Source organism: Budorcas taxicolor, chromosome 17, assembly GCF_023091745.1.
Source record: "Budorcas taxicolor isolate Tak-1 chromosome 17, Takin1.1, whole genome shotgun sequence".
NCBI lineage: Eukaryota > Metazoa > Chordata > Mammalia > Artiodactyla > Bovidae > Budorcas > Budorcas taxicolor.
In genome coordinates this window covers 52,817,062-52,837,717 of record NC_068926.1, presented here as the reverse complement: position 1 = coordinate 52,837,717, position 20,656 = coordinate 52,817,062, and the positions used below count along the sequence as shown (strand labels likewise).

The following is a 20,656-nucleotide window of genomic DNA, read 5'->3' as shown; positions in this document are numbered from 1 at the left end:
ATGAAGTCACCTGGACTCGATCTCCAAATGAACAGGTTCTTGGCATGTTAAGTGTCAATAAATGGAAGCTTTTATTATTGGAATCGAATAGGCTTAGAAACAAGATCTTTTACTATCTTTTAGAACTGATGCTCTTTTGCGAGAGGGGGAAACCACTCATTTATATACGAAAGATATCAGAGTAGAGGTCATAGTCTCTGGTGCAAAAGATTATGCTAGATGGCTTCATACACACAAAGTTCTGAGCAGACAATATAAGGGTGGTACTGGTGGTGGCAAACGAAGTTGTAGGGAAGGGGAAGAATGAGACAGATGTGAGTGGAGGAAACAGCAAAATAGAAAAGAACCACCTCCAACATCTACAAAGCACTTTTGGTCTCCATTTCCCTAACCCACATCTCTTCAACTGTTGTAGTGTTATTCCCATTTCCTAAATAGGACTCAGGCTGAAAATGGATATGAAGGGTTTTTCCCAAAATGAAACAATTAGATGGAAGCAAAGCCAAGACACACCGTGAGTGAAAACCTGATGAGAAATGGACTATTTCCTGCAGTATCAGTAAACAAAGGACGTCACAGTCATCATCACCACCAAACTATGAGCTGGTGAACCCTGAGGGAACTTGGGAAGGAAAAAAATACCTGCCATCTAGCAGTCATCAGACTACAGCTACTCCCTATAATGAGCACTGAGGAAACTCAGGATGGGAAAACACAGGATATTGGCCCCAGGTAGCTGACGTGTATATTAAAGGAAAGATTTCAGTAAGCCCAGACTCCTGCATCTACTCTCACACAGAAAAATCACTTAATTTCTTTCCTTGACATACCTGATTTTCTTTAATTAACAATAATCTTTTGGTTTTCAGACTACCTGCTCCTTGCTGCAAAATGCCTATATATCCTGGCTTCTGTCCTCCCCAGAACAGTTCTCTCCGGGTTAACTTGAGACGCTGCCTCCTAGGCTTGAAGCCCTAAAATTCCAGCCAAGTAAAACCTAAATCGCAGTCTTGAGGTTGTGAATACTTTAGTCTACAGTGACGTGGGAGAGTTTAATTCCAATTTAAAACACATATAAGGATCAGTAAACACCAGGAAGCTGTGAAAATAGTTGTTAGGTTGGTGAGATTGCAGGGCAATGAGAAAAATGGAATAGCATTGACACTGTCTTTTTAAAAAGAATTCCACCAATATAGGGTAGGGCGTTGAAATTAAACCAAACGCATTTTCCAGTTGCAATCTCCCCGCGGAGGAATGACATCCAATAGGCGGGAGGTTAGTCAGGACTGAAGGAGGCCCTCCAGACCCCAGGGCCACGGCCACGTCCCCGCCTCAGCAGCAAGCAGTAAGCAGTCTTCGCTTTCCAAAGAGCGCCCCCTTTCGCGCCGCGACCGCGGACCACCCACCCTCTCCCACAAGTAACGAGCACCGCCTACTGGCTGTCAGCCTCTAAGCTGCTTGGCCCCGCCCCTGAGCGAAATGCGCATGCTCTCCAATTCCTCCCCGTCCCAGCCTTCAGGCTTCTCGCGACAGCCGCCCGGCGGCCACTGAGTCTCGCGATAAAGGCTTATTATCTCGCGGGACCGCCGCTGGTAGACGCGCTCTCGGGCGGCTCTGGCTGGGCAAGAGGAATCGCATGTGTCGCTTCAGCTGGCGGTAGTGGCAGGAGCGGAGGCGGTGGAGGCTGTGCGACCGCCTGGGTAATAACCCCTCGTGCCTCTCCCGCTTCGGAGAAGCTTGTAGAGAGCGTGAGGAAGCTGAGGTGCTGTCCGGCGGAAGGGGGCCGGGCCGGGCGCCTCCACACCCCCGCCCACATGGGCCGCTCTGGTGTCCCCGGGGTTGCCCCTGTCGCTTCAGGTCGCGCCCTCACACCTGACCGCCCTTGTCGCCTTAGTCCTCTTACATTCTGCTCCTTTCTGGTTCTTTCGCCCGTATTCTTGTCTCCTCAGACTCTAGTCTCCCCGCCCTCTCCCATTTCCATCCCCTCTCCCGACTCTAAAGCGTCCCTTTCTTGGCATCCAGCCGCCCCCACACCCTGCACTCTGGGCGCCTCCGGCGACCCACCCCTTCTTCACCCCCTCTTCGTAGGTTTTTCCAGCCCCTTCAGCTGCTTCGTGGCCTTTCTCTGTTGTACTTTGCATCCCTTCCGAATCACCCCCTAAACCTTTTGCCTTGCCTCCACCGAGGTCACTATCCCCATCCTTATTTCCCATTGCTGCTGCTTCCACCGGTGCCCCCCCCCCCGCCCCGCCCCTCGTTGTCATGGTCCATTTGCTATGAATCTCACTGTTGTCGCTCGCTTTCCTGGAAAATGGTGTGCCCAGAATTACTCATATTTTATGGATCCAGCTTTTTACCTTTCATTCAGCAGAGAATTGAAACAGATTTGGGGCGGGGGGATTTCTACTGGAAGACAAGGCTACACTTGAACAGTGTTTCTCTCAGGGCCTTGGTCCCAAATAGTGAAGCTGTGTTATTTTCTTTTCTGACAGGTTTTGAAATGGCTGCTGACATTTCTGAATCCGGTGGGCATGATTGCAGAGGAGACCAGAGGAGCAACACCAAGTTAGATGCAGATTACCCACTTCGAGTCCTTTACTGTGGAGGTAAGTGTTGGAAGGCAGAAAATGGCTTTTACTCACCATATTTTTATACGTTATGATCAGTGGCTTCACATTTGGTCCAAGTAATTTTTTCATCTTTGTCATTTGGTGAATCTTTAATTGGGAGTTGGGGAAGAGGAGGCATGGATGAACAGATTTTCCCAACCTGTGGGACTTGTGTCTTGCTACTTGGCCTGGAGAAATTTTCAGTCCAGTTGGAATAGACATGTGTAAATAGATTATTCCAGCCCAAAGTAACTTTCCAGTCTGGCCGTTAAAGTTGGGCTTCTTGTAAGATAATTGACTCTTAGGGATGACTGAATGAGGGAGTGGGAAAATGCATCCTAGATGAAGTGAATAGCTGTGTAAGGAAAAGCTTGTCTGTGGAGAAATAAGCAGTTTTGTATGAGTATAGTGTGTAGTGTAGGAATAGTGTAATAACAAGTGGAAGATGATGAGACTGGAGTGATGGGCAGTAGGACAGTTGATTAATAAAATGTGGATCAGGGTTTTTTTTTCCCTTTGAGTGTGTTTCCTCATTTTCAATTCAGAAATATTTGTTAATTGGAAATAACTAGTTTTACTAGCATCTTGAAAAGGTTCAGAAAAATTTGAAGACATAAGACAGTAAAGTAAAGGGCAAGTAAATATTATCTTTTTCAGTAAATATTTTTGGCCACTTACTACGTGCCTAACTGGTGTGCTGGAGACTGAATAATAACTAAGTTAGGAGAAGTCATTGTTCTTGTGGACCTTACCTTCTGTGAATGTAATAGAGATTTCTTCTGGAATTTAAGTACTATAAAAGGAGAAGTGATGTCACTGAGTTGAAAAATTGTATCGACTCATCATTTATTTACTATCTTTGATTAAGAAAATAAAATGAGTATAAAATATCCCAGAGAGTAGGCAGGGGAACTTTATGTAAGGTTGACTTTGGAGTCATGGACCAGGGTTTGCATCCTTACCTTGGGCATTACCAGCCGCTCCTGCTTTATTCTAGCTCTGTGACCTTGGGCAAGTTACCTGATTTCACTAAGGGTTAGAGGGCTGTTTCTTAAGGTCTGTAAAATAAAGATGGTGATTACATCTGAAGTCAGATAATTCCTATAAAGCTGGTTCAGCAATGAATACAAGAACCTAATACAGTAAGTGCTCTTATTAAAAAAGTATACTGGTTTAGTTTATTCATTCTTCCTTGTCAGATGTAGTTATGAGTTACCGTTCTTTGTATCCTAATTCATTGAATCTAAGTCTCCGTATGTTATAAGATGCACCATTATTTTAGGTTCCACTGAGGAAGAAAAATTTTTTAAGATTGACATGCCATAATTATGGGATGCATCCCTATAAAAGTGAAAAGAAGAAAGAATTAATGAAATACAGTATATGAAAGCCATCCTTTTCAATTGCTTATGTCACTTCTGAGATGGCTTTGAATAACTGCACTAAGTATGCAGCTAACCCAGTGATATTTCACCAGTAGTCACCAGAGGTCCCTAACCTTTTTGGGAAAGGTTTATTTTTATTTCCCTAGTTTGTATTGATATTCCAGGCACTAGGATGGAGACAGGATTACCTTTTCCTTAAGGAGTTTAAAGTCTAGTTGTAGGAGAAGGACTTAGGGAATATTCAGTGGTAAATTAAATAGTACTGACCAGAGCTGTTAATTAGGATTTTAGGAAAAGGAGGGATCTTTGTTTGAAGGGAAGCTGGGAAAGTGAAGTGAGAAACCTTACGTAATAGGTAGAATTTGCAAGGAAAGGTGGTAAGGTGAAGTCAGTCAGTCGTGTCTGACTCTTTGTGACCCTATGGACTGTAGCCTACCAGGCTCTTCCATCCATGGGATTTTCCAGGCAAGAGTACTATGGGGGCAAGGTTTAATATGCTATTTTCAGGGTAGAGGGGGAAAAAAAGGAGCTAATTGGTGCAGAATGCTGGTTGAAATATAGTGAAAAACAAAGGTACGTGGGATGGGGTCATTTCCAGGGAGACATTTGTCTGCAGTACTGAGACTTCAGAATCTGAAGTTAGTCTGAGTTTGAATCCTGGCTTAGCCAGGATTGGTCAAGCCAGGCCAGTGACCTTGGCCAGTTCCTCATCCAGAAAATGGATAACAGAGCCTACCTCAGCGGGCTGTTGAAAAGAATAAAATAATGCTTCCAAAGGCCCCATCTCCTAATAACACCACAGTGTGAATTTTGAGGGGACACAAACATGAAGACCATAGCAGAAGGTTTCATGGATGATGGACTTTGTTGTTCATATATCATCAGCAGGTACATAAGATCAGGTTGTTAGTGATGTAAAGCTGGTGACTGCTCAGTATTTTCATTGAAGAGCTATAGTTTACAAATAGTAAATCATCTGTGGAGGAAAATTGACTCAAATAATGTGAAACTTGGAAGATTTGTCCAACTTTTTTCATCATATTAGAATTTTGCTGAACTGAATATTATTTGAAATGGTGTACAAAATTTTACGGTTTTAGAGTTTGCAGTAATGGTATTTAACCTGTAATTATATCCTGAAAGTGTGGCTGAATATTTGTTCCTACTAGTGATTGAACTTGAACTGTGAAGATTAGAGAGCTCTGGTTAAGCAGACAGAGCTTTAGTGGGAAACTCTAAACTGAAATAAAGAGATGGTGCATTTTATTGAATAGTTTCTGCCACATTACCACTTTTGTCATTGGGTGAGCTATTGAACCTATTTCAGGGCTTCATCTTTAAAAGACTGATGCGCTGGTACACAGCTGCATTGCCTTGATAGGTTCTGTGATCTAATTGAGTAAAACCAGCATGAGCTTCAGAAACAGACCAGGGTTCAAATCTTGTTCTAACCAGATGCAAATGAATTACTTGTTCTAAGTCTCATTTTTCTCAATCATAATAAACATACGGTAGTTCTTACCTTATCAGGCTGTGGTGATGAAACATGATACAAAGTATAACAGAGTGCCTGGGATGTGCCCAGTAGATGGTAATTGCTGTTACTAGTAATGGTGTACTACCTGTCCTCTCCCTCACAAGCCTCAAGGTGTTGGGGCCACTGAACCAGTCCATTCCTCACCTTAAAAATTAAAATAAGCAGTTGACCCAGTAATAGAGTTATAGTTAAAATTGGGAAACTTGAGTTTTTCTAGTCCCTTAGCCTTTGCAGGCTATCTAGTGACAAGACTGAACCAACCTCCCTTTGAAGGAAGGAAACTCAGTTTCATGATCTTGTATAGCATAACATGAAAAGAAGAGGAAAACTATTGCAGAGAAATGGTAGCAGGGGTGCTGCTGAAGTCTGTAAATGTGTTAGTATGAACGGAAATTAGCGGCTGTTTTAGTGAAGTTATCAAAAGAAATAAACCAGCTCCATTTAAGCTTTGTGCATGGGTAATGGTTCCCATCCTAGCTTAGTTTCCAACCCATTGAAGTGGTTGTGGTAAAACCGTAAGACATGCCAGATAGTATAGTTTGATGTTTTAGCAACTGAAGGAGACATTGTTCTTTAGATCAAAAAAACAAATCAAGATAGTATCTCTACTAACCATGTGCCATTAACCTCAAAAAAAGCACATGATGGGGGTAGTATTTGAAAAGTGGTATAGAAAAGTTATAAGGAAAAATAGAAATGAAGCATTTTGTCAAATTAAAAATAAGTCCTGTGTGTGTGTACTTATTTATTTATTTGTATTTTCAACTCTTTTCTCTCCATTTCCCCAGTCTGTTCATTACCAACAGAGGTAAGTTCTTTTCAAATTCTTTTTTTTTTTTAATTTGAGGTCATTGATTTTATAGCTAGCTTGGGAACTTCATTTTGTTATTTTTCATTTTCTGTTATTTGCTGGCAGAGTTTCAACCTTTTACAGAGGACTTTGGTTTAGAATGATTTTATGGTCCTACAAATTGTTTTTTTTAGACTTTGTGTGTGTGTGCGTCTTTTGCACTTGGCTATACATAGTTTGGATTTTTGCACAGAACTCATGGTCAGCCAATAAAATGAGTAACCTTAAAGTCAAAGTTTAACATCCAAACAGAGAAGAGAAAGCATAAATTATTTGTAAGGCTTTCTGTTGATAAGCTTCTAAGTCAGGCTCTGTGGGCAGATCATAAAAATGAGACGCCTATATGCCTGAAGCAAGAAATGCTTGTGGTTATTTTTGTCTGTTTCCTCCTTTTTCTAATGGCCCTTATGTTTGTCGGAAAGGAAATAAATTGCTACAGTGAGGAGGTGTGTTTTAATTTTTAATTTCTTATGGGACATTTCCTGTTTGAATACAGATTTTCTGTGGATGAGACATTAGGTGGGAGTCGTTGATTTTATCATTCTATAAATAGCAAGCACAGGGAATGATTTTTTAATTAAAATGATTAAAAATATACTGTTGTGACTCAGTTTGTTCTTTTCCCCCCTCCAGTACTGTGAATATATGCCTGATGTTGCTAAATGTAGACAATGGTTAGAGAAGAATTTTCCAAATGAGTTTGCAAAACTTACTGTAGGTATGAACATTTTTTTTTCTTTCATAAAAGCCTATACACCTGAAACAGATGCATGTAGGGCATTATTTTAAGGATACAAAAGTCCTCTAGTAGGAACAGAATTGTATCACTCTATATATCTATTGACTTTAAAACTGTTTTAAGTTCTTGGGTTAATTAAGATTTCTTACATAAAATCACGGACCACTTCATGAGTCTTATCTGGATAGGATAGGTCAAAATATCAACTTTCTTATATAAAGAGTAAATGATTTAGGGACATATATTTTCCCTCATTTGCTTAACAAATTATTTCTTGTATGCCTGCTATATGCTACACACTCTTTTAGATGCTGAGAATAAAGCAGTAAACAAAAGACCTGGTCTTTGGAAATTATATTATAGAAGTAGAGACAAAATAAGTAAAACAAGACAAATGAAATAAATACATTAAATTATGATAAGCAGGGAATGGAAAGATAAGAATTTAGGGGGAGGGAATTTGAAATCTTGAAAGATTTTGCTGAAAAGATGGCATTTGAACAAAGACCTAAAATAAGTGAGGGAGAGAGTCCTTTGAATATCTGGGTGAAGAATTTTCCAGGCAGATAGCACAACCAGTGCAAAGGCCCTGAGGCAAACACTTACCACATACAGCATATTTAGAAAACAGCAAGGCGGCCTTTTTTTTTTTTTCCTTTGGTGGGAAGGTGGTCAGGGGAAGGTAGGAGATGAAGTCAGAGAAGTAACAAAGGACTGTGTCTTAAAGAGCAAGTCTTGGCTTTTCTGAATGAGATGAGAAGCCTTTGGAGCAGTTTGAGCAGAAGAATGATGATAAGGTCTTTTGTTTCAACAGCATCTTTGGCTGCTATATTAAAATAGACTGAAGAGAGACTTCCCTGGTGGTCCAGTGTTTAAGACTGGGCTTCCAGAGCAGGGATGTAGGGGACTCAGATTCAATCCCTGGTCAAAGAACTAAGATCCCACATGCTGCATGGCGTGGCTAAAAAAAAAAAGACTGAAGAGAGGCATAGGCAACAAAGCAGGGAGATCAAGTAGGTGGCTCTTGCAGTGATTGGGTCAGGAGGATGACCACCTAGTCCTGGATGGTAGCAGTGGGGTGGTGAGAAGTGGTCAGATTCTGGACATGTCTTGAAGGTAGAGCTGACAGGGTCTCCTGATGTGTTGCATGTGGGATGTGAGGAAAAGGGCCAGCTAGACTTCTGACCGAAGCAACTAGAATGGAGTTGCTGTTGCCAAAGGTAAGGAAAACTGCAGAAAAACAGATTTTCTCAGTTAACAAATTGATGGCTTTTCTTACAAGTCTGGTAAAAATGAAGGCAGTAGCAGAAGAAAGGAAACCCTGGGCCAGAAACAGGGCGTATACCCAATGTTATCCTGCTATTTGCTGCTTTGATTTTCAGATAGTTTTCCATGCGGCACAACCCCTGAGACAACATGGTCCGTCTGTGATTGGATAAGCACCCTCAAATCTGATGTAACAGTCAGTCTGCCTGGTGGGCCCTGAACATGTGACTTGCCTAGGACGTATCTTCATATTAAGGACCAGGCTTTCTGTTAACAGAATCAGTATGCTTGATGCTAAACACTCCTGTGGAGTCTTGGGGGTTTTATGCTACTTTAATGTGGCTTCTGTCACCATACACTTACCATAATGACTTCAGAATCAGGCCTGATAGGAGTCCAGGAATATTAATCACTGACTTCATAAATGTTACAGTCACTTATTGGTAAAATATCTTATTTGTCTGTAAATGTATTATCCTTCAATTAAAAAATAAATAAACTTTAAAAAATACCTTATTTGTGTATGAGGTTTCTCAGGGGTAATTTCATGTTAATATGAAGTGATGTCAGTGCTTATAAGGGTTTTGTTTTTACATCTAGAAAATTCACCCAAACAAGAAGCTGGAATTAGTGAGGGTCAAGGAACAGCAGGGGAAGAGGAAGAGAAGAAAAAACAAAAGAGAGGTGAGGCGTGATTTGATTTACACAAAACATACTGCTAGGATACGGCTTCCCAGAAAGCTCAGAATCCACCTGCCAACGCAGGAAACGCGGGTTCAATCCCTGGGTCGTGAAGATCCCCTTGAGAAGGAAATAGCAACCCATCCCAGTATTCTTTCCTAGGAAATCCCATGGACAGAAGAGCCTGGCGGGCTACAGTCCGTGGCATTGCAAAAAAGTTGGACATGACTTAGCAACTAAACAACAACCACTAGAAGAAATAAGAAGTGAAAGCAGTCCCAAACTGAATAACATCTTCCTGTTACTGCCTTCTATGTGAATACCATACAGAGGGGTACAGGATCGTTCTCAGGATGACTGGATTTCCTATGATTTGCTCTATCAGTAAATTGGACCCAAGGAAACGTGTTTCATTTGCCATGTATATACATTAAAAAGCAGCCAGCCAGCTTGTTTATGACTTAAAAACTTTGTTACCTTATAAAAGTATCTGTGTATTCTATTTAATTAGAGTGAGGACATTTATAAAAGATTTTGTTCTCTCCTTATTTCTGTCAGCTCAGTTGAATTTTTCTTTTCACAACTGATGAATATACTTGTCTACCTCTCCTTCTAAAATGAATTTCTTGTGCCTTGTATCCTATCCCTGCCTGTTTCTGAATTAATTCTCCCATGACTCAAATCAGCTTATAAATATTTTCTAGGACTTCGCATTAAAAACAAAAAACATTCCCCCAAGAACTCGTGTCTCTCTTTGCCATATTCTCCTTCCCATTCCCTTCTTAGCTAGACTTCCTTACTAAGACTAGACTCAGCTAGCCTCCTTTCAGTTCAGTCATTGAGTCTTGAGTCCTCAGTCTATCCTCACCTGGCTTTCATGCCACTGAAACTCCTCTGACCAGGGTCACACATGGCTGGGGGGTTGCTCAGTGGTGAGAGAGCATCTGAGGCCTCCCTTCCTGAAGTGTTGTGCTTGCTCCTTCGTTCGGCTTTCCTTCCTCCTCAGGCTTCTGTGCAGACTTCTGCCTTCTGTCCCTTTAAAAAAATGGTGTTTCCCAGGACTCTGTGCACGTATCTTCTCATTCTGCATATCCTCCCTGGATGATTCTTCTGCATCCTTAACTATTACCCCAACTCTGCACTTAGAACTCCCAAATCTAGTCCTGGGTCATGTTTCTAGACTAGAAATGCGCATAGTCCCATAGGCAGTTAAAACACAGCACTTCCAAAGTAAACTTACGTAAGTCCCAAATCTGCGTCTTTTGTTTTTTGATTAACGACAGCACAGTTTATCCAGTCATTTGAGCCCTAAACCTGAGAGCCATTTTGGCTTCTTTCTTTTTGCCTCTTTGAATCAGTTCTGAATTCTGTGATCTCATCTCCTTTCTGTTTATTCTGTGCCTAGTGGCCATTGCTGTTGCCACTGCTTTATTTAGATTTTGATTCATTTCTGCCTGAACTAATGTAGAAGCCTCCTCAGTGGCCTCTCTTTCATTGCTCTTCACAGACTCACCCTCCACACGGTATGATGATCTTGACAGACCATAAATCAATGATTTCACTCTTGCATAGTCACTTGTTTGCTGGGTTCGTTTATTTGCAGTATAACGGAGGTTGACGTACTAGTCCTTAAAGTGAAGTGAAGTGAAGTCGCTCAGTCGTGTCCGACTCTTAGCGACCCCATGGACTGTAGCCTACCAGGCTTCTCTGACCATGGGATTCTCACTGGAGTGGGTTACCATTTCCTTCTCCAGGGCATCTTCCCGACTCAGGGATCGATCCCGGGTCCCCCCCATTGGAGGCAGACACTTGAACCTCTGAGCCACAGGGAAGCTAACCAGGGAAGTCCTTAAATGACTGGTATATAATATTTGCCTATCTGGCTCTCTTTCCTACATATCATAAGCTTCCTTCAGACAAGTGTATTTGCAGCCAGTTAAGCCAACCGTGCTCTTTTCCCCGTGGGGCTCAGTGTGCAGTGGTTGTGAACAGCACACTACCTCCTCTGTAGTGTATTCAGCTTGTGGCCTGTATGAGTCGCCCTAAGGAGACAGCCCTTTCCAGTAGGCACTCGCATCCGCCCTAATGAGACCAAGTGCCTATGGGACTACCCCAGTTTAGGCTCCAGACAGGTATGTGAAGGGCCTTTGGAAAGCCCCAGGACACAGTGGCCAGGGTCCACATTGGTCAAGTTGCGATATCCATCCATACCAAGCTGCAGAATAAGGAGCATGTGATTGAGGCGCTCTGCAGGGCCAAGCTCAAGTTCCCTGGGTGCCAGACGATCCACATCACTGAGAACTGGGGATTTACTAAGTTTAATGTGGATGAGTTTGAAAACATGGAGGCAGAAAAGCGGCTCGTCCCAGATGGTTGTGGGGTCAAGTACAACCCTAACCATGGCCCCCTGGACAAGTGGCGGGCCCTGCACTCATGGGAACCTTGGTACTGTCTTTTCCTTACTACGCCAACCAATAAATCCTACTTTCCTGTTACACACACCAAAAGACAAAGTGTAGTTCTCAATTACAGCATCCTTTCTTGTCTCTGTACTCGTTTCCTTTTTTATATCCCCACCAGCCCTTTTCCCTTCAAATGAACTTATTCTGCAGGCACTTAGATGGCACTTCCTCTGGGAAACTTTTTCTGTCCTCTGGAAGTAGAGTAAGTCGTTCCTCTGCAGAGCTTATGGTAGTGCTGTGTTCATGGATCCTATTTCAGTATAGACCAGATTGCTGTAATTTAACCTGCTGTCTCCTTGCCCTGGACTGAGAGCCTCTGGAGGACGGGGGCTGTGTTTTTGTTCTCTTCGTCTTTGTGTCCTCAGCCCTTAGTGCAGTGCACAGCACATACTACTTAATATGTATTGACTGAATGAATACTCATGCCTGTGTTTATATTAATCATGAATTTTGTATTAGAAAAAGAAACTTTGGAAATTAATATTTCATACCTTTTGAAAATCAGTATATTTAAAGATAGTATTCTCTATTTATGATAAAACAACTAATCCTGAACTGTTTCTTAATAAATAAAGGTGGAAGGGGTCAAATAAAACAGAAAAAGAAAACTGTACCACAAAAGGTTACGATAGCCAAAATTCCCAGAGCAAAGAAGAAATATGTAACGAGAGTGTGTGGCCTTGCAACTTTTGGTGAGTTCAAGCTTAAGTATGTTTAAAATTTGTGAATTTTATTCATTAATTCATTTCATTCTCTCTTTTTAATCTAGTATCATGAAAATTTTACAGTTCTGTTTTTTGCTAAGAAGGATACAAAATGAGATTTTTGATTTCTAACTATAGTCAAACTTAAAATCTTAAAAATCTTTTGCAGAGGGGAATGGTTTAACTTCTTCCATTCCAGAATTTCTGCTTGTGCACGTTTTATCTAAAATGAGGGCTGGACAGGTTTCCCTTTAAGGTCTACCAGCACTGCTCCTCTTTCCCTCCCAGTCTTAGTAGCCAAACAGTTGGAAAATGACCTGTCCCCTCTGGATGACAGAGGGTGAGGGAAGGTGGTTAGTGGTAGAGTGTCTTCCTTTGTAAAAAGGGATAACCACAAGAACTTCATTTACTTGGAAGTGTATATGTAATGTTGGAATTCATGTGTTCCTGGATTTATTTTGGTCTTACTATATGAATCAGGAATAGTATGATCTTATTTTTACGTACTAAGGCTTTATCTGACCTTAAAAACGTTACATTGTTCAGATGACTGCCTATGGGTAGTTTGTAATTACTGTTCTGAAAGGAACATGAAACCCATTAATATGATCTGTTTAATGAATTTAAAATGCAGATTAAATTTCAAAATGGAAAAATATCTTTGACATGATTCCAATTATAGTCTCACTGTTTCTTTTTTTTTAAATAACAGAAATTGATCTTAAAGAAGCACAAAGATTTTTTGCTCAGAAATTCTCCTGTGGTGCCTCAGTAACAGGGGAGGATGAAATCATCATTCAGGGAGACTTTACAGATGATATTATTGATGTCATTCAGGAAAAATGGCCAGAGGTGAGTATTTGGAACCTGTGCATCTATAGAAGTAAGTTACTAAAGCAGTTGCTTCCATGTTAGTTGCTAAGCACAGCTCATTAAATGTAATTATTTGTGTTTTATAGGTGGATGATGATAGCATTGAAGATCTTGGAGAAGTGAAGAAGTGATTTTGAAAATGTGTCTGTATTTAATGATCTGAGCTGATTGTTGATGTGGCCAAAGGGAGAGAGGCCTTTTAAAAATATATATATTTATCCTACAGTAAAACTGTAGCCTACCCTTCACCCTTGGAATTTTCACTGTTCTGTACAAGGCTGCTTGTTTTTTGGTGTTTTGGTTTTTTTTTTAATTGCCAAAGTCTAATAAACAGGAGAGACTGTCATGCTTATGCATGAGATAGAATTTAGTCAAATAAAAATTTTTGGTCATTTGGTACTGACTTTTCTCTTTCTTTTTAACTTTATCTTTGGAAAAACTAGATTTTCTGTGGAAAGCTTTTCTGTTGATTATTTTTAAATACAATTTAATCAAAAATGATTTTTTTAATTTGAGTGATATTTTAAAGATTTGAATTTGGCTTTATCACCAGTAATAACTGTCTCCTTGCTTATTTGGTGTGGTAGTTTTGAGATGCTTGAATATCTCATGGATGTATGGTTGAATTTGCTTCATGGTCACCAACCAAGTTCACTTTGTGGGCATATTAACATATTGTTGGTAACAGCTGTTTGAGCTGTTGTGGAGATTATTTAGTAAAGTATATTAAAAGCCTTAAAACCATCTGTACTGTTTGACCCACTTCTTTGGCATTATCCTAAAGATATAATGGCTGCTTAAAACTATGGATGAGGGTGTTCATCACAGTGCTACTCATAATATTTAAAAAATCGCAAATGATTATAAATGCAACAGTTGGGGAAATGGTTAAAGAAATGATGGTGTGTCATGTGGTAGGATATTTGCTTATATTTTAAAATACTGTCTAAGAATACTTGGAAAGGTGTTTGATAATGCTAAGTAGGAGGTCAGACACCCAAATCCATTTTATACATTATTTTCATCGTCTTGAGTGGACAACCTTTCAGAGAGCCTGAGTTCTTGTTCTGGCTGTAAATTTATGTGAGTGAAATTCTTCTAGTCACTTGAAAATAATATACAGCACTGCTCAGTATAGTCTGGGAAGCAGCAATTGAAATGTGTTTTTCTCAGAAGAGAAGCAGTGACAGTGAATCTTAATGAATATATTAAATGAATTTAAACTGTTTTTATAAAGGTCCTAAGTCTGGTGCTACAAATTGGAAAGAAGACTCAGTGGTATTTTAAGTTGCTGTCGACACTTTTAAGAAAGTTAGAACCCATTGTCTGTTGCCATGCAGAATACCATCTTGAATGAATGAGTGGGTTTTTGAGTATCGAAACGTTAGGAAGAATGTATAAATAAAGATGTAAATTAAGAAAATGAAATTCTGCATTAACTGTGAGTTTAGTTAAATAAAATTATCTAATGAAGCAAATTTATCCATTAAGACCACTTGATATGTGTTACGTATGTATTCTCTTGGTGCTGGAAGATGTCTATGTGCTTGTATCAACACACGTGACTTCATGTAAAGATTCTTAATGTTCACAGTTCTTGGCAAATGCAGTTTCAGTCCATTTATAGCCACAGTGGATGTTACTGCAGGAAAATGCAGGATTAAAACTGTCCTTGTGTATATGTGTGAATCTTTTTCTTTGACTTGAAATTTAAAATGCAACTGTTTAATCTCTGATTAAAACCTATTGTTCAAGGGGAATTCTGTGGCCGTCCAGTGGTTAGGACTCAGCATTTTCACAGCTGTAGCCTGGGTTCAATCCCTTGTCAGGGAACTAAGATCCCACAAGCCTCATGGCATGGCCACACACACACACTATATATATATATAGTTCAAGGACTGAGTTGAATTCATACATTTTATGTATACTTTTATTATGTAAATACTTTCACAATCTAGTATTTTTAGCAAAAAGAATAAACAGCCTTATATGTGTAAGAGATTTACAATGATTAAGCTGGCAACTTCAAATACAAATATAGTTTTGGTATGTAGTGTCTTATTTTTAAAAAAATGCTGGCAATATATGGTTTTAAATTCCTTTTTAGTTGTTAAATAGTTGTTAAATAACATTAAGTCAGCTGTCAGGTATAATCCATGGTAGCTTTCTCATTCTTAAAAATTAATAATTTTTTAAAAACAATTTATACCTTTTAGATTCTGTTATTTACTAAATGCCTTTACTTAGAAAATATGGTAGAGAAACTGGAATGAGTGTAGAGTTCATCAATTTGAATTAGTGTATAACTAGATGCTGTTTAATTATATTTTCTCTTTAAAGATTTTTTACCTTAAAATACTAAGATTTTTGATTTGCAACTAGTCATAATAACTCTCTTACCCACATTCAGTTGGTACTTAGCAACCATAACTCATAAAAATGAGCCTCATTTCTTACTGCTTCATATACTTGTACCTTTAAAGTGAATATTAGGCATGTGATTGTCTGGTAAAGAATGACATTTTAGGGCTTCCTAAAACTCCCAAATTTTACAAAAGTGAAATTTGAGAAGCATGTAAGTTAAAATTTTCCTCACGTGGAAAACTGATATTCAACCACACTCCTTTTCATCTTTCTCATTCCACCACCACAACTTACCGCATAGTCATCTATTGATAGGTCATTTAACAATTAGTCAGCATTTGCTTTCTTGATTTTTAAACTCTTAAGGCATTGTCTTGTTGGTTCTCCTGAACATGAGCCAATCCTAAGGAGACAAGTGTCATCCAAATCAGTCAAGTTTCAAGGTAAGGTTTTTTTTCTTTTTAAAAATGTTGGCAGTGCTGAAACTTCATTGCTGCAAGAGCTTTTCTGTAGTTGAGAGTGCAGGCTACTTTCTAGTTTTGGTTTGCAGGCTTCTCATTGCGGTGGCTTCTCTTCCCGTGGAGCATGGTCTTCAGTGGTGGTGGCTCCCCAGCTCTGTAGCACAGGGTCGATAGTTGTGCACAGGCTTAGTTGCTCTGCAGCATGTGGGGTCTTCCCCGAATAGGGATCGAACTGGTGTCTCCTACATTGGCAGGTGGATTCTTTACCATTGAGCCACCAGGGAAGCTCCAAGGTAAGAAATTTAAAATTTGTTTTTTCCATGTTCAGGTTATCTTTTATGAACACGAGGACGTGTTTTGCTAATTCACAGTCAACCAAAAGTAAAGTTGAAATACTAGTACAAATTTGTCTTGCCAGCACTGCCATCTTATGGGTTAAGCAGTAGGGGTGGGTGACCAGAGGTTAAATATAATAAGCATTACTTTTTTATAGTCCAGTTCCTATATAATGAGTAAAAAGGGGGAAGGGGTGATTATGGACAGAAGAAGAAAGTCTTAACTCAAAACATGGTAAATATTGTCAGGATAATGTGCCAAGGGTCTCCCCCCATGGTGCACAACCATCCCCTTCCCAGGGGGCAGGACCCTCAGGGTGTGCACCTCTACCCCAGGGAGGTACATCATCATTTGACTTACCGCAGGGGGGTGTACACAACCCCCCAAGGGGGACAGCACACCTGCTGATTCAATCTGCCTTAGTAAATATAGTGACCCTAATTAAATCAATCTCCTTAATGTGTGTCCCAAGAGGTAAGGTGATTTAATTGGGGGGGGCGGGGGGTGGTGTCAGGAAACCTAAGATGTTTCATTGGTTTAATGAACGTTAGGCGATTTAAGGACTCGATTTAAGGAAGGGTGAGGGGGGGCGGAGGTGGGTGACAGTATTTGAGGGAGATGATTTAATCAGCAGCGACTCACGTGATTTAGGGGTTGGCTTAATACATAGGAGTCACACAGTACAGGGTGTTGACCGAATCAATGGGAATCACCTGACTTATGATAGGGACTGATTTAACAATAGGAATCAAGTCATCCAGGGCCTGATGAAATCAGCCCGAGCACCCCTCAAGAGGGACAGCACCCTTCCAGGCTGAACAGAAGGGTGGGTGCACGTCCACCCTAAGGGGGCACGTCCACCCCAAAAGGTGCATCTCCTCATTTGATGTACACCACGGGGTGCACGCCCACCCCAAGAGATACTTCATTATTTAACAAAAAAGCTACATCAAGAGTTAAAAAAACACCGAAACTTTTTCCTCTCCATCTATGATTCTCAATTTGGAACTGTCTGCGGCGCTGGTCAGCAATTGACTATCAACTACTACCAGAGGTGGCGTCTGCCTCCATCATTTGAGTGCCAGGTACTGACTGTTCTCCCTACCCGGGTGTGCAGGGCAGCTAAGGCGACAGCGCTCACAGTTTAGGAGGGAAAGATGCGAATCTGTAAGCAGCTGGTCATACATAGGTCAGGACGTGGCAGAGACGGCCGTTCATTTGTTCCATCATTCTCTGAGTAGTGGTGAAGGAGCGGTCCTTCGTGGGCCGCGGGTAACGGCTTTTACATCGCCAGATAAACCATTCGAGAGTCTCCAGACTTGCGAGAACAAAATGCCGGGATGGCGGCGCGGCACGCGGCAGGAGGGAGCCAGCCTCCGTGGGGTCTCGCGAGAGCTGGAGCGGTCCCTCGGCGCCGCCGTAGGCCGAGCGGGCCGGGCGCGCTCCGCGGGGTCGGCGGTTTGGGCGGGCTGGCTTGGGCCGGCGAGGGCGCGGGGCTCCGGGGCTCGGGGCTCGCCCCCCGCCGCTCCGGGCAGGCGCGCCGATGGCGTTTCTAAGGTGACGCTGCGCACACCGACTGCCTCTGGGGGTGGAGGAAACACCTATGAACCCTTCGGCCTCCTTCCTGGCCGGGCGCCAGGTGAGCGGCAGCCCCTCGGCGCCTCCGGTTTCCGCCGGCTCGTCCCAGGGCGAGCGGAGAGCAGTCCTCTGGGACGACGTGCATGGGGGTTACTCAGGAATCGTTCCTGCTTAAAATGTGAAACAATACCCAGGACGCAGGGGAGCGTCACGTCCGTTTCCTTACCTTAATGAAAACGTGTTGTTTAGCCCAGGCGAGGTGCTCACTTTTTAACGATATACCAATGGGCATCTGTAGAGTTGTTTCTCTTTATACACTTGCTCGCTTGCTTACCTGCCCTTGCTTCCCAGCCACCTGCGAGTGGAGCAGCGCTGTAATCACCAGTTTTCCCAAAACATCTTGAAAGTAAACTTGCCCAAGATGTGCGTGTCCCTCGTCCGTATAGGTTGAGATGAACGTGTTTTGCACACTTGGTCCATTGTTGTTTCCTGTGTTAGAATCCGTGCTCCGGGCTGGCGAGCTCAATGCCCCAAGCAACTGGTCTGCCCGGTGAATATTGGTTGAGTGAATGAGTGAGTGAAATGGCTTACCAAAGACTGGAATTCAAGTTTTATGGCTTGGAATTCCTTGACTTCAAGTTCCATTTTCTGTGTTTAGTAAGTAACTAATTCATTCGTCGTTATTATTTCTCTACAAATCTTATAATTCAGAAAGCAATAATGATGTACATGGGTCTCTGGTAAACAATAACACTTTTTTTTTAATTGGAGTATAATTGGTTTACAATATTGCGTTAGTTTCAGTGTACAGCATAGTGATTCAGTTTTTTGTTTTTTAGTTCTTTAGTTCATATATGGAGACAGTGCCATACTTCAGAATGTGACTTACAGTCTTGCTAATAATTTGTTAATAATAGCTAATGTTTGTTGATCGGTTATGATGGAACAAAATTTTATTAAGGCAGGACATGAAAATTTTAACATAAAATATTCTCTGCACTTTGAGCCACACCCTCCTCCCCTTTGGTGTGTATTGTGCATCCCCCTTATACATTAACTAGATCCCTTTAGAAGACCTAGGAATGCTTGCTTACAAAAAAAAAAAGGGTGGTTTTTTTCTTAGAACTAGCAAGCAACTCCTTAATAGATAGCATTCCTTTTTCAATCATGTAAGGGGTCACAATGACCCACCACTTGCCTTGTCTGTGCAAAACTGAACTGTGTAAAGGTGAATGTATTATTTTGATATATTTTCAACCCTTTGTCTTGAAAACATATGTAACTGGGTTTTGACATCTTACAGGCAGAATGGTTCTCAGAGCTTTTTGAAAGACTGTCTCCCAGGTTATAATCCTCAGGTTGGCTGGAAAAAATTCTCCGTTTCTTTTTTAGATTAACTGTTGATTAATTTTTAAAGACACAATAGTGTGTCATTTTTAATGACACAATGGGAAGTGCTTTACAGACCTTATCTTGCTTAATCCACACGACTCTAAGAAATTGAAATAGTGTTACTACCATTTCACAGCAAAGATACTAAGGGTTAAGAAAGTAAAGTAACCTGCCCAAGGTCTTGGAGCCACCAAGTGGCTCATTCTGGATTCCCACTTAGGTGAGACCAACTTGACTGCACTAGACTTTCAAATGATGTATGCTTAAAAGAAATTATTGTAGATAATTTTGTTAGGTATCAAAATGGGATCTTGGTTATATAAAAATGTTCATTTTTAGAGAGGCATACCAAAGTATCTAAAAGTAAAATATATTTTTTATCAACAACAAAAAGAAAAAGGAAAATTGAAATGTTGCAAAATTTTTTATAGTAGTGAGACCTAGCTACTGAGCAAATGTGGGTTCATTATACTGTTCTTTTATCTTCTGTGTATGTTTGAAATTTTACCTTTACAAAATTTGTTTTTAAGTAGGTATGTTGAATTTGGACCAGTTATATTTAAACAGTATTTACTTCCTGTTTCCCTTTACTTGATTGTTCTAGAATTGCTAGATGGGGGTATAAGATGGGGGATAATATTGTTGATTGATACAAGGAGGGTTGACAGCAAAGAAAAAAAAAATGCAGAAATGGGTTTATCTGTGATTAACCAATGGAGGTTTTACAGCTGGTCCTGTTCTTTAAGAGTAGTGTGTTTGGTATGACAGAAAATGATAAGAGACAGAGTGCATAGTAGATGTTAGCATATGTTAAATATACATAATTTTGCTGCCATGTTATAATCAAGAAATAAAATTTCTTGATTCAAGTTGCTACCTTGAATTGGCAGCAAAAGAAGATACTGAGTTGGCCCTAAAATTCCTTTGGCCAACCCAATATAATTGTTCGGAAAATATACTTTGGCTGATTTATGTCAATGGTTTTATTTTGACATGAATCTACTTTCTATATTTAGAACATCGGGTCAGAGGTTGAGATTTCCACTATTGAGAAACAACGGAAAGAGCTGCAGCTGCTCATTGGAGAGTTGAAAGATCGAGATAGAGAGCTCAATGATATGGTTGCAGTACATCAGAGACAACTTCTTTCATGGGAAGAGGATCGGCAGAAAGTGCTGACTTTGGAAGAACGTTGCAGCAAATTAGAAGGTCAGACATATATTCAGCATCATCCATCTAGTGCTGGTACATTGCCAGCATACTGAAAGGGCTCATGTGAAAAATAGAGAAGGAACATCTCAACACAGTCCCTGCTGTCCTAGAGTTTAATTGAAGATAGGAAGACTTCATGAAGATTCACAGCAGAACAGACAAACACATGTGAATTAAGTAGGGCTAGCAAAGTATTAATACTTAACT

General features: G+C 40.8%; 2 protein-coding genes and 1 non-coding gene across 4 annotated transcripts in view; all 3 read left to right on the top strand.

The window, feature by feature from the left end:
• The first annotated feature begins 1,585 nt into the window (after nucleotides 1-1,585).
• Nucleotides 1,586-13,498, top strand: DENR (density regulated re-initiation and release factor). Of its 2 annotated transcripts, none has more exons than XM_052654855.1 (8): nucleotides 1,586-1,700; nucleotides 2,493-2,606; nucleotides 6,320-6,339; nucleotides 7,015-7,099; nucleotides 8,987-9,070; nucleotides 12,105-12,221; nucleotides 12,946-13,085; nucleotides 13,193-13,498. In XM_052654855.1, the coding sequence occupies exons 2-8, from the start codon at nucleotides 2,501-2,503 to the stop codon at nucleotides 13,235-13,237; spliced, it is 597 nt and encodes a 198-aa protein (XP_052510815.1). In that variant the 5' UTR covers nucleotides 1,586-1,700; nucleotides 2,493-2,500; the 3' UTR covers nucleotides 13,238-13,498. The 2 variants fall into 2 exon arrangements, with proteins under 2 accessions (XP_052510815.1, XP_052510816.1); XM_052654856.1 differs by having other exon boundaries at nucleotides 1,623-1,762.
• On the top strand, nucleotides 10,994-11,123 carry LOC128062699 (small nucleolar RNA SNORA70). Its single transcript, XR_008200849.1, has one exon. It is a non-coding gene; the product is annotated as a small nucleolar RNA SNORA70 (small nucleolar RNA).
• Nucleotides 13,499-18,427: 4,929 nt separating the features above from the next.
• The window catches only part of CCDC62 (coiled-coil domain containing 62), a 38,575-nt gene continuing 36,346 nt past the window's right edge, over nucleotides 18,428-20,656 (top strand). Inside the window, exons 1-2 of the mRNA XM_052654831.1 lie at nucleotides 18,428-18,502; nucleotides 20,254-20,446. Coding sequence (XP_052510791.1) covers nucleotides 18,428-18,502; nucleotides 20,254-20,446 — 268 coding nt within the window. The remainder of the gene's footprint in view (nucleotides 18,503-20,253; nucleotides 20,447-20,656) is intronic.